The sequence below is a fragment of the Megalops cyprinoides genome, chromosome 18 (assembly GCF_013368585.1).
Source record: "Megalops cyprinoides isolate fMegCyp1 chromosome 18, fMegCyp1.pri, whole genome shotgun sequence".
Lineage (NCBI taxonomy): Eukaryota > Metazoa > Chordata > Actinopteri > Elopiformes > Megalopidae > Megalops > Megalops cyprinoides.
Genome location: NC_050600.1, coordinates 16,475,732 through 16,490,294, shown reverse-complemented (window position 1 = coordinate 16,490,294; position 14,563 = coordinate 16,475,732). Strand labels below are relative to the sequence as shown.

The 14,563-nt window shown below is 39.9% G+C and overlaps 1 protein-coding gene across 1 annotated transcript; it reads right to left on the bottom strand.

Annotated features, from left to right (window-relative positions):
- Nucleotides 1–14: 14 nt before the first annotated feature.
- Nucleotides 15–13,863, bottom strand: LOC118793314 (aminoacyl tRNA synthase complex-interacting multifunctional protein 1-like). The gene is made up of 7 exons (XM_036551440.1): nt 13,716–13,863; nt 11,003–11,136; nt 10,376–10,489; nt 7,768–7,938; nt 5,975–6,183; nt 868–1,036; nt 15–263 (listed from the first exon to the last, which is right to left on the bottom strand). Exons 1-7 carry the CDS (start codon nt 13,832–13,834, stop codon nt 97–99), a joined length of 1,083 nt encoding a protein of 360 aa, XP_036407333.1. The 5' UTR covers nt 13,835–13,863; the 3' UTR covers nt 15–96.
- Between the last annotated feature and the right edge of the window lie 700 nt (nt 13,864–14,563).

Sequence of the window (14,563 nt, the reverse complement as noted above, 5' to 3'; positions counted from 1 at the left end):
TTGAGGATCGGTTGGATTGCATCATATGGTTACAGTTGAGCGTTGCTTCTTGACATGTTCCTTTTCCTGATAAGACAGAGGATGATTATACAACTCTTACTTGATGCTACTGTTGCTCAAGGTTTGCGCTTTGCACAATCCTTTTCCCCTGACTTCGAAAGCAGCCCCCTTGTACGTGGCCACACACTTGCTGTCAGTGCGTAGGTCCGCTTGGACATGCTCCCATACTTTCCTCTTGGGGTTCAGCTCTTTGTCGGGCTCACCTGCAATGAGGAATCACAACCATGGATACAGGCTTTCAATATGTTTAATCCAAAGAGAGGATGCTATGACAGGTTGATTATAGCCACAAATAAATGTCAGTACTTTGATGAGAACTCTTAGTGCACAGTAGCAAAGTACTGAGGAGAAACAGACTCCTCTTCATGCCAGATTAACAGGGTCTCTTATGGCACTGCTGTAATAAGTGTTCATGTAGTTCATGTAGAACATTACTTCTTCACTGATGTTACCAGTCTGTATGCATTTTTTACTTCTTACACATTCCCATCTCTGTGATGCATTATGGAATATGAGATGTTTTCTTTTGCTGGAGGCAGTGACTTCCAAGAAAATGACTACATTCAATGGCAAGAACCGGAAAAAATTAGCTTTAGCAAAAAGGCAGATTCTAATTTTCTAATTTTGATGGGTAACACTGGTGTCCAATCTTGTGTTTGAAACGTTCCGTTCAGAATGGGATGGAAATAGAACTTACTTTTGCACAGATATTACCAACATAAAAGCAATAAAAGGGCTTGAGACATTGGATTTCTCCTAAATTCTCCTAAATTGCGGATGAGCAGTGTATTAATGGAGGAGAGTTACCAGGGAAACTCTGGAAAGTGACCCTGTCCCCCGGCACAGCTCCACTGGGTGGATCCAAGACCTCCACCCTCTCCGGGGAGTTTGCACACATGATCATGGCCTGGGACACCACGCCTCTCATCTTGGCTGGCTTCAGATTACACAGGAGCACCACCATCCGGTTCTGCAGCTTTGGCATTAACAGGAAAAAAGGCATTTGATTATCACAGGGATCATTTGGGTTGATCCCTTCGCAAAAGAGGAGATATGTTCAGTCAATCAAAACAATGTTATCAAAACATGTTATGATAAGTTATACTCAACCATTTCAGCACAGACCATTCAAACTCTGGTATAATTTTATACAGGTTGGCCTTTGCTGGAAAAATATGGAAAAAAGATGCACTGATAGTTTGAATTCAAAGCAATGGTGTTGTACCCTCAGTGTCTACTTCCTGCAGTATCTAAATCTGTCTTCCACACTGATTCAAACATGTAAATAAAGATAAAACCTTTCCCTCTTTTTTACCCTTGGTAGTCATCCAAACTTCAAACTTTTCCAAACCCACAGTCATGTGGCTAAAATATCCCCACTGTGTGTGACATAGCAAGCACATTAACATGACAGTTCTATGAATGAAAATGGATGCTTCACAAGAAGAAAGGGGTCAGATAAAGGCAACGAAAAATAGGCACATAGTATTGTTCATTAATTGAATCAATCGTGTGGAAATTAAGCATTGTTCTGACTGTGTTCTGATTGAGCTCTACTGCTGATAAAAAGGATATTTGTATCTGTGCTCTTATTTAAAAGAGGAACAGTTTGACTGGATACCAAGACAACCTGCACGGTACATGTAAACAACCCTGACAACCCCTCAAAATTCCATATATTGAATGTGACTGCCTTTGCTGTGTGTGTTTGGCCTTCATCATCATGTCTCAGTCCTGCCCCCTCTTCAGAAAACAAGCCTAAATTCCTTTAGTTGGCCACATGGGTGGTCCTGGAGAAGCTGGAAGCACACCAATATAACAAAAAGAATAATCCTCATATTTTGCTTTTTGAAACTCATGGAACTATGGACTTAACAAAACGATATTGCTACCACATCGTGGTGGTAACAGAAAATTCTCAATGTACAGTACATAAACGAAGAGCGGTGGTTTACTATGAAAAGTTTTATGACTTTGCCCTAGAATGTTTTGCGAGCAAACTCATGGATTCATTTCAAGCAAAATAAATGTATATATATTTTGTCATTAGATGGGGAAAAATTTTATCAAAGAGAGACACTTGAGACAAATCTCAAGTGAATAAATTCTGGACTAATCTATCAAAGATGAAACTTGCTATGCAAACAGCCAGTTGTACTGAAAACCAGTAGCTCCACTGCATGACAACAGGTAAAGTCAAGCTATGAAAAACCAGAAAAAGAATTTTATGAACCAACACAGGCTGTGCAAAACTTATTAAGCCATGTTCTCAAATACCTTGTGGCAGCATGGGACGAAAACCTGAAATATGGGAAATGGATTTTAAATGTAGAATCCATGCCAAGGGATCACAGAACTGTCAGCCATTAGGCAGAAGAAAATAATTGGATACGTTAACAAATTTTGTGATCCAACCAAATGGCTGGCATTCATTTGTGAAACTGCTCAAAGCTGCAGTTACACATCATATAGTAAGCCTCACATGAAGGAAGGACCTCTTGAATGTGAGTGAAAAATAACACCCAGAGCAGAGTTTGAAGGAGCCCTGCTGTTGCTGCCATGTACTCACTGCTGAATCAAGAACTAAGATATGGCAGGGAATTTTTTTTTTCCCAAAGCCTTATTTATGAACACATACGCTCAATCATTCTTCACAATGTTTGGAAATTACTTGGAAAATGGTTTGGAATTGACAGTGCAAATGATAAAGGGGTTATTATGTTCGCTACATTCCCAAGCAAGATGACAGTATAGCTGCAAAACAGTCACAATGCACACACAATTACTGCATTCTGAGCCATACGGTTTATATGATTCTCTTTGCAAATGAAGAAAATGATCTTCCATTTCTCTGTATGTCTGGGGTCTAAGCCTTGACAGGGCCAAAAGAGATTTCCACCAGCTGTAATGCATAATTCCTTCAAACCTGAAGTGTCCAAGCATCAGTTACAGACCCAGAAGAACCGCAGAATTTAGCATGTGAACACGGAAACACAAATGATGGATGGATTCGGTGTGCTTTTAAAGCTTTGGTAAACATGCATCTATCTCCATTATGAAATGGAAGGTTTCTACAGATTTTTGAATAGCATGCATTGCATGAAGTCAATCCTCAGAGGAGCTTCGAATGGGTCAGAGGTATTCACTACAAAATAACTTCGGTGGTGGTGGTGGTTGTTGAGTGTGTGTTGTGTGTTGTGTGTGTGTGTGTGTGTTGTGTGTGTGTGTGGGGAGGTAAAACACAGCACCCTTGGATTCAATCAAAACCACCTTGAGGAAAAGCACACTTCAAATAATAAAACAATTGCAGACACCTTCCAAAACAGCTGTAAAGATGATTTGATTGTTTTGAACTGAAGTCAGGAGTCACTTTCCTGTGACATGATGCCAGTATAATGTTGGATTTTTTTATTGTTTTGTTTTTTGATTGAGTAGCACATTCCCTTATGCTGACCTGACAGTTTTGATTGAATGCAGGGGGCATGAGAAGAGAAATCATCAGAATTCAGTGTCATGAAGGGCAAAAATGAAATCAGTGCAGTGGTCTCTCTCTTTCCCCAGCAGATCTACAAAAAAAATGAGGGCATGTCACTTAGAATAGCTGTAAGCCATGTTTATTTTTCCTTTACAACTGTAAGCAATTCACAAAATCAGTATCTTCTGAGAACTGAGACTTCCAACAACATTACAGGAATGAGGTCAGACTGCATCACTGCTTTCATACATTTTTATGATATGTTTTATCTTAGTTATGTTAAGTTGTCTTACTTATATTAAGTAGTATAAATAGACCAACATAGACTGTTACATTTGTGTCATAATAAGGTTTAATATGCATCAGTTTGTTTTTGCGTTGCCCACCTCTGACACACTACCCTTACTATATAGGGGACATTGGTCTCAATCAGGTTACGCATATCTTGTGGCTCACAAAGCTCCTAACCTTCGTTTTTTTCTAAACTAGGGCGCAATGTAGACAGGCTTCGGCAGATGCATTTCCCCGTTTCCCTGACAGCTCCCCCTAACCACAATTGCACCACTAACAGAGCTGTGTGGCCTTAGAGTCCTTGAGGTTGACGGAATGATGGCTCCCAGGGGAATTTCATATTGTAGCATTGTATGCTCATAGTGCAGCACACAAGGGCCAACTGGAGAGAAGGCGGATTTTTATGGGTTTGGGGTATAATAATGCGGCCGTGCAATCAGAATGGGAATTTTCTAAGAATCATTCCAATTCCATTCCATTAACAATTGCTAATGCAGTCAAAGAAAGGAAACAATTAAAGTAGTGGCTCATCAATTGCAGTTTCTCTTCAGTTGTGACATCATGAAATCACTCCCAGTGATAGAGAGAGCAGACAAGCATGAGAATTTCAGTGTGCTTGCAGATGTATGCTCAGGCATTGGATAATGGGTTAATTGCTTGATAGGTCACGTGTACTACCAGGTGAAATAAATGAGAGAGGTGAGAAAGGCAGCAGTAGGTGTTAGGGGGAAATTGCTTGTAGGTTATACTTTGACTTAGAGAAAACATTATAAAAATACTCTTCTAGAAATGAATTGTTGGTCGCAAGCAAGCAAGCAAGCAAGAATGAATGCACGACTAAAAATATAACTGCAGTACAAGTACAAATGGTGATGCTACAGAAAAGTAATGTTTTCATAGAGTGCATGCATTCTTATTGGTAATTATTAGATGAACATATATAAATCACTGGCTTATAATTTTACTGTTTTTATACTAAGAATGCAGTTTGGCATCTGGAACAAATCTTTTCTGGGCATAAGGCATTATATTGGTACACTTCTGCAAATTTCTGTATTCATGGGGATCTTGAGAATGGATTTAGCACAAATAGCAAAGGCCTGCTGTATGGCTAGTTTTAGTTTAATCGCATCTGGTTCCTAGCAGGCTAAATGCCAGGTGCCTCCAGTACTGTCCAACTAAGTACTGCCATTTCTTGGGCTGGGTGTGAAGTACAAAGAATTAACAAAAACTAATGACTCCTATGGAAATTTCTGGCTTTTGAATTGATTCTGACTTGAAGCCAAATATTGTTGGAACAAATAAAAGCACTGCAGATTAAATAATGTAAAAGCTATGAGTTTTTGATTGCTGTAGAGTAGATGATAAAAGAGGATTGTTTCTGTAATTCCAGATTTCAGAGCTTTCTTCTAACATGAACTGAAACCAATTAGAAATATTGTTATACAAATAAAGGAGCTCGCTTCAAAGAAATCACAATAATTATTAAACAATATGTCCCTTGCCAATGGAGCATGATGCATATCTACTTTGAATAATCTAATAAAATAAAATATGGCACTAAAGGAGGAAACTAGGTTTAGTCATTTAACACTCCTTTCCAGTTTAAGAAAACAGTTGAATTCTGGGTATTTATCATGAAAACAAATCTATGAAAGCTTAAGCTTAATCTAGGAGTGGCAGTCAAACTTTTGAACATATTGCTTGCTGTTCCTGAACAGCATACATGCTGAGATATTTTATTCTCCTGAAAATGCTATGATGGCCATGTCAACTAGCACAATAGTTCAAGGGAAACTCGGAGAAACATTAGATTGTTGTAAAGTTCTCATTGAAGTTAGCGGGAATTGGTGTAAAGTGTAATATACTGTATTAGAGTGTTTACTAAAAATGTGTTCATGTAATTAAGCTTTTTCTGCAGTATGTTAGATGTTAGATAATTTCCAGCACTAAAGGCCATGTGGCTTTCAAATAATGACAAGATATAGAGTCATATGAGGAATTATCAGTGCTACATCATTTTTCACCAGCATTCCCTTTCCATTTCTGTTTGCGCTGTTGAAAACGACTAGAATATGTCCACTAGAAATGTCTCACATTCATCATGTTGTGCATGGTGTGCCTGGCACTTTGTGTGTGGTTCAGTACCTGCTCCAAAGGAACGTGCTTGACTAGCCCGCTGACCACTGTCCTGGGCGCGGCTTCTCCCACGTCCACCTCCTCCACGTACAGTGAATCGGCGTCTGGGTGCTTCCTGGCAGTTATGATTCGACCCACACGCAGGTCCAGACGGGACACATCATCCCTGGCATCATGATCGAGGGTCGCTACACCCTGCTTCTTCTCCCTCTTCTCTCCTTGACAACACAGGTACAGCAAGCTGGGTACAGTGATGCTGTCATTTACCACACCAACACAAGCCATTCCATTTACAAGGTTCAGTTCAGAAATGATGCATGCATTGCATTAACCTTAGGCTGGCAGGTCTGGTCTCTTTGGAGCAGCGCACGATTGAACAGGGTCTTTGAATATTTTTCCCTTAAGACTTCACTTAAGCATCTATTAATGCCTGGGGCCAGTACAGATGCCAATATCTATTTCCGCCTGCCCTTCAGCTGGTATTAACACAATTCAGACCAATGCAAATCACAGTCTAGAACAGAGGATTTGTGTTAAGAAAGTGTGAATAACTTATGCTCAGCCACTTTTTCCATAATGTAAGAGCTTAAGTGCTGTCATCTTGATTAAAGGCATCTGGCAAGGCAATAATAAACCAGTAACCACCACCTCTCAAGCTCTGGGACAGACAATTTTCCAAATAATTGTAGCACTTAAGCACACGGCACAGTGGTTAGATCCTGAATGCATGGGTTAGCTGGAAAGGAGACTGATCTGTCATCTTGTCCAGTGGAGAAAGCCCTTCCCTGCCAGGTGATTGATCTGAAATGGTCTGATGGGGTGGGGGGTACAGTATGGAACCTGCTACAAGCAGCTGAATACCTTTCACATTTACTAAAACAAACCATAAATCACCTATTCTGTGAGGGAAAAAAATGGATTACAGCTTACTTTTAGGTATGTGGACTATAAAAAATAGCAGTTCCATTCGGAGTGATCAGTTTCAAAAATCCTCCTCATCTCTTGAAATAAGAGATGCACATCAAAGGTAATAATCTGTAAAACTGAACAGATGGTGCTACATTTATTCAAATTAATTGTTGTGACTTTTTGCCATTTTGATTACTTCTTGAATTTCAACATTGAGAAGTTCAGTGCTCAGAGATATTGGGTAAAGCTGGCTTACTTTATTTGAATGAATTGACAGATGTGCACTAAATAACACTACAAGTGTCTGTCAAACAAACTGGGAAATAAAGCTTTTTATTTGTATCTCTGTGCATTTGGATGAATGGGCCTGAATGCTGTCAATACAGCAAGCATGTGCTCTGATGTATTGTCTGTCATGTGTAGTGCTTTTCTTTAAAAAGAAGTGCATTTAAATTGACCTATTTCCCAGTTTCATGCATATTAACATATTATTGACTATTTCTCTTGTAATAAAAATACAATCAAGCTTTCTCAGAGGTTCACAGATGTGATCAACAAACTCGGGAAACCACAGAAACTTAAAAAGCAAAAAACAGTACTATGAATTTCCAAGTAAAATTGGAATTCAAAATTAATTCCTTTCCTGAGGTGGTCAAGAAAAGTTAAAATCAGGAATCTGTGATTGATAACATTATTTTAATGAATTTTACACGTGAAAAGCTTACAGATATTTTGAGAATCTGTTTTCAAGGCTGCTGTCACAGGAGAGTATTGGCAAAAACACAGAGGTTGGAATAATACAAAGTGCTGGAATATGAAGCTGAAAAAGGCCATCTGCAGACCGACAGAAAGATATGGGGCACCATACAAAAAATGTAGGTTGCTTGGGTTACCTTTCCTTTCGGCTTTCCTCCTTTTGCCCTCATCTTTGTGAGTGGCAGGGGTGGTAGTAGTGGTGGTGGTGGAGGCTACGGTGGCGTGGGCGGTACAGGCAGTGGGGGTCTTTGACTCTGGAGTGTCTAATTTGGAGGTGCACTGGACTGGTGGCACAGTCACCTGCTTCACTGAAGAGCAGGCACAGAGGAGACAGATCAGCCACTCTTGAGTAGCCATGAAACACGAAACAAACTGTTTCTACTGTGAACTGCAACCTCTTATTTGTTGTTACTGCTTAATAATGTTCTTACTATCTCTTTGTTACAAGATCAATTTCTTTGATCATATCAGCAAGTAAGTGTTCATGTTGTTCTTCAGTATGTATTTCAAGTGGGCCTCACGACAATGAAACATGATCCCCAAAATATGTGGGTGACTGTATGTCCTAACTAATAATCTAAAATAGGGAAATGGCACTGCAGTGTATGACATAAAATAGTCAGGACATCGAAGCCTGGAACACTGGTGTAATTTTCTATCCAGCAAACTGATAAACAATTTCCAGGAAAATAGACTTCAAAACATTTTTCCCTCTGTGTCCCATGCAAGAAATAATTACCCTGGACACTCCTATTGTGAACAATGTTTTTTGATATCACTGTTTTTAAGTGATGTGTTTGCATGCTTATTTGATAAACATCTAGAGAAACTGCAGAGTAAAGAAAACATGGCAAAGCTGGAAAAAATGTAAGCGTTTTCAAAAAGAACAATCCCTTCTGCTGACATTTTATAGGTTACCAAACAACAAAGGAACATTTCAAACACCCCTAAATTGCCTGTTTCACCAACCTCATATTTTTGTAAGTACTACCTTCGTGTCAATGACTTAGACAGCTGTTTCTCATGTAAACAAAACACACTAAATGTGACAGCAATGCACACACATTAATCAGAAAGCCCTGCTATTTCGATCCAGTTACCTCTTTTCACCTCCAAACAGGCAGACTTGCCATTTCAATTGCATGCTTGAGAGTGTGTAATGCAAAAATCTCTATTTCATGGGACCCCAAGGATTAATGTCCTGTTTAAATTTAACAGCATAAAAAATATGGCAAAGAAAATGTTTCTGTGGTGGTTCCAGTGGTAATGAGCGCTTAATGATTACAAATACCCCACCAACAGCAGTGTGATTTAGGACAAAATGAAGTGCCAACCACCCGCAAAAGGCCTGACTTAACCATTTAATCTGTGTTTGACAGCATACATACCTAATGACTTTATGGGGGTTAAACAGTGCAATTTTATTGTTGTTTTCCAACAGAGGCGGCAATGTAGCATAGTGGGGAAGAGTACAACTTGTAACTGAAAGGTTGCTGGTTCGATTCCCTGCTGGGACACTGCTGTTGTACCCTTGGGCAAGGTACTTAATCCAGAATTGCCTCAGTATATATCCAACTGTATAAATGAGTAACATGTAAATCACTGTAACCTATTTAAGTCGCCCTGGATAAGACTGTCTGCTAAATGCCAATAACGTAGTGTAAACAACATCCAGAGTTCCACAAAATCTAGTATTTTCCCATGTATACACTAACTTCAACATTCCATCACAATACGGAGAGAGGAAGGGTGTTAGCGGCAAGCCTGTCTTTTATTAGCTGTTCTTTAATCAGTGACACAATAAGCAGTTTGTATAAGTTCTCTTCAAAGTCCTTATTAAGTGAGATGTAAAACTGCCTAAGGAAACAGTAGCAGGGGGCCTGTTCTCTTGGTATATCAATGCTTTCTGCATAATTAAAATGTAGAAGTGATGTTGGAAAGCTCACATCCAAAGTACAGTAATTGTCACTGTTGAATATTACTTTGAGAGTAAACACAGATATTATAAAAAAGATAAAAACAGTCTGTCAGCACCTGTTTTCCTTCACCAATGTGTTGTATCTTCTTCTGTAGTGAACTGGTGTAAAATGTCACTCTGGCCACATGTCATTTTTCAAAAATGATGAACAGCAAAATCATCTACAGGATCTTCTTAGAATAATTGAATCAGTGCTCAGACTTCATTCTGCAATGTTGAACATATTCAGGTAAATAAAAAAAAACATGCTGTACCTCTTTGTGAGGTCTTTCCATCTTCTTGGAAAACAATGCGCAAGCTCCCTTCCAGTCTGCTAAGAACCTCATCATTACTCTTGACAACACTCTCACCTACTCCCAGAAAGTCGTGCTATTGATCTACAAATGCGAGTTCTCAATGTCCAACATCTGAGGAATCCACCTGGTTCTCATCAACAAATCCAGCCAGTCTCCGCTCTCTCGCTTGGATCAAAACAGCACACCTCCGGCTCCTCAAAGTACGACTGACCACTGGATGGCTTCACTGCCGCAAACACTTGCGGTGCGTTTTAGGCACTGCGTGCTTTTGATTTGCAAGCCAGCATGGATACAGGTCTCCAGCACATAAACAAAGAAACACAACACACGACTTTCTGCATTAGCTTCATGCCATGCGTATCTATGATAGCGAGACCTAATTGCCACCCATTTATGTTATGTGTCACGTGTGGTTCCCACCCTGAAAAAGCTAAACTAAAACGACACTGGAGATACAGACTGGGATCTCACCTGCTTTCCTCTTCTGTTTATCTTGCAGCAGGTTTTTAAGTTCTTCGATGTCCTTTTTCAGCTTTGCGTTTTCCACCAGCAGTTTCTTTTCCTCCCTGATTGAGGCCTGTAACACTTCATTTGGCAAAAGTTAAACATTAATGTGCTTTTAAAGAAAACAGCACATAGCAGTTTTTTCTGCAATCTTCCGTAAAGGTGTCTTCCCCTGGTCTTTAGTTTGGAAGAACAGATGCCTGACTGCACATGTTTAATTCTGAACCAAATTCACTGCTGATGTTCACTATCAGTAAATTAGTCATAGATAGGAAGACTTATTCCTGCAGTACTTCAATCGTACAGAATTCTGTCTAAACATCCAAATACTGAGCACCCTGGCCACATAAAATAGTCATATTTACTTGAGTTATCCAGTCCAATCCAATCGGTTGTCCAGTTATATAATTAAGGGTTTGGACACAACAAAACTATCATCTCTGGCACTCCACAATAAGAATTCCCAGAATTCCAAGACTGTCTGAAAGGTCTGAATTTGTCATTGTTGTTCCTTATGATCTGATTGGACTGTTATTGCTTTGACTAAATGCTGTCATATGCAGCTTAGTTTAGCATGTCAGTGTACAGTCTTACGAGCTTTCTCCTTCAGCAGCTGGACCTGCTGTTTGAAGTATTCCATAATCTGGTCCGCTTCACTGGGCTTTTGCTCCAGTCTCGTCAGAGGTGGAGTATGGCCTGACATTGTTACGAAGGTGCAAGCCAGAAACCTGAAATGCACATACAATCATGTATTGTTATAGCTTCTCTAAGCAGCACGTGCATATTAAAATCCTATAAAAATCCTAAAATCCTACTCACACATAAGGGCTACTCAGTTTCAGATCATTTTGAAAATGTGTTCAGGTCAGTTCAGGTCAAAAATAGCTGATTTTGTTTCTGTATATTTCATATTTCTATCATAACAAGAGTCACCCAGTGTAAAAAGAGTATAGGAGAATGTCTAATATCCATGAATAAATGAACCTCAAATTGTCCTTGTAAATTTCTGAACTTTAAAGTGCCTGAGAAACTGATAGTAACTGATAATAAAATGAAAGAATATTGAATAACAGTAAACAAAACAAATCTTTGATCTTTGGCTGGATTGCAAAGCTGTGTGTGGAACATCACGTAGGCCTTTACATGTGTACACTGAAACTTTGGCAGGTAAGCAAATCATATCAGTCTTCTCTGACATGCCCACCTTCACTGCCACCCACAAAGCTTAAGTAAAGCAGATGAAATGTATGGGGACAGGACTGAGATGACTCACACAGAGATATTATGCCATTCAATGGCCAAACAGCTGGTCACCATTTTTTGTTAATCTTTTACTTTCCACAGGTCTGACACTGACATGTTGAACTTGGCTGGTCTTTCTCACTGACAGAAGATGAAAAAGATTTTTACAAGGAAGGAAAGGAGAAGAAAAGGACTAACATTTAGTGTGGGGCGGTGCTGGAGAACTACAGCTGGCAACACATGAAAATGAGGTTGAAATGAGGAAATTAAAAACATCAAAAGAGCTGGAGTTGATAATGTTACAGATCAAAGCCTTACGCATTTTCGTTGTTGTTGTTTGATTCAGAATCGATTTAATCAGGCTTGTGGAGGGACATGTACAATATAAACGGTTGAGAGCACCATGTTCTTTTGCATAATGCTGAAACGGAGGCCTGCCGCTGACACCAGCCTGTTGCAGCCGCGCCTCCCTGTGAGGGAGCCTCCAGGGTGCCCGCCATGCCAGCTGTCTCTCCACTGTAAATATCACACCCACTCATGGAAATGGCTTAAAGGGAAACTCCAGGCAAAAAGCTATCACTTGATATGATTTACGATACGTAGGTGTGTTGAATAAAGCCTCTCCTCATGTTCGTCAGAAATGAAGTGTAAGCTACAGCCCACACACTGGCTTGCAGTCCCAACAGTGGCACAGCTCCATTATTGCTCTGTGGGCCAACTGCAATGAGCAATAGTTGAGCACAGTTACAAGTGGTAAGACCAACAAGATTGTAGTATTTTTACCATTCAGAAACATGGTACAGAGGGTACAAATGGAATGAGTAACATTGCTTTATGATGGAGGTGTGAAGAAGTAATGGATTTTCAAGTAATGGTTAATCAGGACATTGCCACACTACCTTCACTCAGCACTCAAAACTCTTTTGGCCTTTTGCCAGTGTGGTGATATTAAATTTCTAAAGCCATTTGTGGCAATTGCTGATTGGATTGCTTTGTTTCTACGCTGGAGGTCAATTGCTCTTTCTATGAAACCGTAGCAACTCCCTATTTTATTATATATTACATTATGCACTTAGGAAATTGTTTCCTTTTCACTCTCTCAGTAAGCAGCTGCCTCCAAAATGTATCATTATTATGAACAGACAGTTATAAAATGATTGGTTGACTCGATTGGGATTTACAATTACTATGCTGGACAGACTAACTCATGAACAGCACTGAAGTCAATTGGCTCAATGCTCAATGCATATGAAATCTTGCTAGCAGTAATTTGCAATCTGTCATTTTGCAATCACGCTGGCATACTTTATTGTTGTCCTGATATTAAGACCAGCAGCAAGCAGAAGGCAGACCAAAACAAATTAGCTTTAAGCAGTCAGATAATGTTGTGGAAATAGTCAGTCTCTAAGGCCAAAATGGTACAGTAGCAATACTAGGCCTAAAAAGACAGTGCCCTGCAATGTCATCTTTAGACTACAGCCCACTATCCAGATAATTGTGGTATATAGGCAGTATATTCATTATTTCTAATGTGAAGGAAGGAAATATACAAAAGTTCCAAAGTATACACTAGTTCAATTTAATCATTAGTAGCTACCCTTGCTGACAACAACTAGGATGCAACAAGAACAACAACAATAATCTTTGTCTTTTCTCAACAACAGGCTCTGATCTGATTGATCATGCTCATTTTCTGAGTAAGAGACAGGCCTTTAGAAATGGTGCTCAACAGACAGATGGCAGCTGCTACCAACCCTGGTAGCCATCACAGACAGCACCATGTGAAGGACTATAAATACACTGCTCTCCAATGTGGAGAGAGTAACTCCAAACAAGAAAGCAGAGGAACTCTATAGCAACAGATAATTCACTGGAATAAACATTTTGTTCAGTCTCAAGAAACCTGAAAGAAGAGCATTTTATAGTGTGAACCTCTTCCACCTGTTGACTACACCTGGGTGGTTAAGCTCCATGTCAACAAGGGATCAGCCAGTGAAATGTCAAAGAACGTGTCTGAAAGAATAAAACCAAGATTCGGAGAGCGAGCCGGAGGGGTGGGAATCACCTGTGTTGAGAAGGGTCCGCTAGGCGAAGGAGCTGCGCCGTCCCTGAAGAAAGCCGAAGGACTGAGCCCTGTCCCTCAGCGCTCGGTCTGTCCAATCTATCTCCCCGCATTGCTGGCATTCCTGCACCCTGAGTCCAGGGACACGTGTCCTCACTGACTCGCATACCACCCCCCCCCCCCCCCCCCCCCCAAACTCCCCTCTCCCCTGGAACTATTCTCACTGATAAACTGGAAACTTAAGAACCCGAAGTCAGATAATTTCCTTCCTCACCGTAGCGTCATGCGGGGCTAAAGGAACAGTTGTGCATAAGCCTGCACTAAACTTAGACCTGAACAGTTGTATTCAGGATTTCAGCATGGCTCCAACCATACTACAGAGGGAAAAATTCATTTGTTAAAACACTCATGTGCATGGTTTGCCAAGTCTATCACTACAATAACATAACAGTACATTTTCCTAAAATAAACTCTTCAGATGGACATAATGGTCTACATCCAGGAATGAAATAGTTGTATCCTCTTAAATAACTATATCAGCATTCCTAATTGCTATGTCTTTGAGAGCTTTGCAGAAAGTGTTCTGAGTAGTTCATCTCACATGAACGTAATTAAAATATGTATATTTATGAGATGTCAATATTCATGAGCCATTCATCTCATGAATGTATTTTTCTATTGCTTTTGCTTCAGAGCCCAGAGCCATTTTTAAAAGAATAATCAGTTTCTACTGTCTTCCAGTCTATAGCAATCTGAGAGACATTTTTCTTATACAGTTCAACTGGCAGACCATAGGTTCAGTAAATAATGAGCATGACAATGACAGTTGATCTCTATGGAAAAAAAGGAAG

Coding starts and splice junctions, on each gene's coding strand:
- LOC118793314 (XM_036551440.1), bottom strand. CDS start 13,834: ATGCCAGCAATGCGGGGAGATAGATTGGACAGACCGAGCGCTGAGGGA. Junction 10,490..11,002: donor GCTGCTGAAGGAGAAAGCTC/GTAAGACTGTAC, acceptor TGCCAAATGAAG/TGTTACAGGCCTCAATCAGG. Junction 1,037..5,974: donor AGCACGTTCCTTTGGAGCAG/GTACTGAACCAC, acceptor TTAATGCCAAAG/CTGCAGAACCGGATGGTGGT.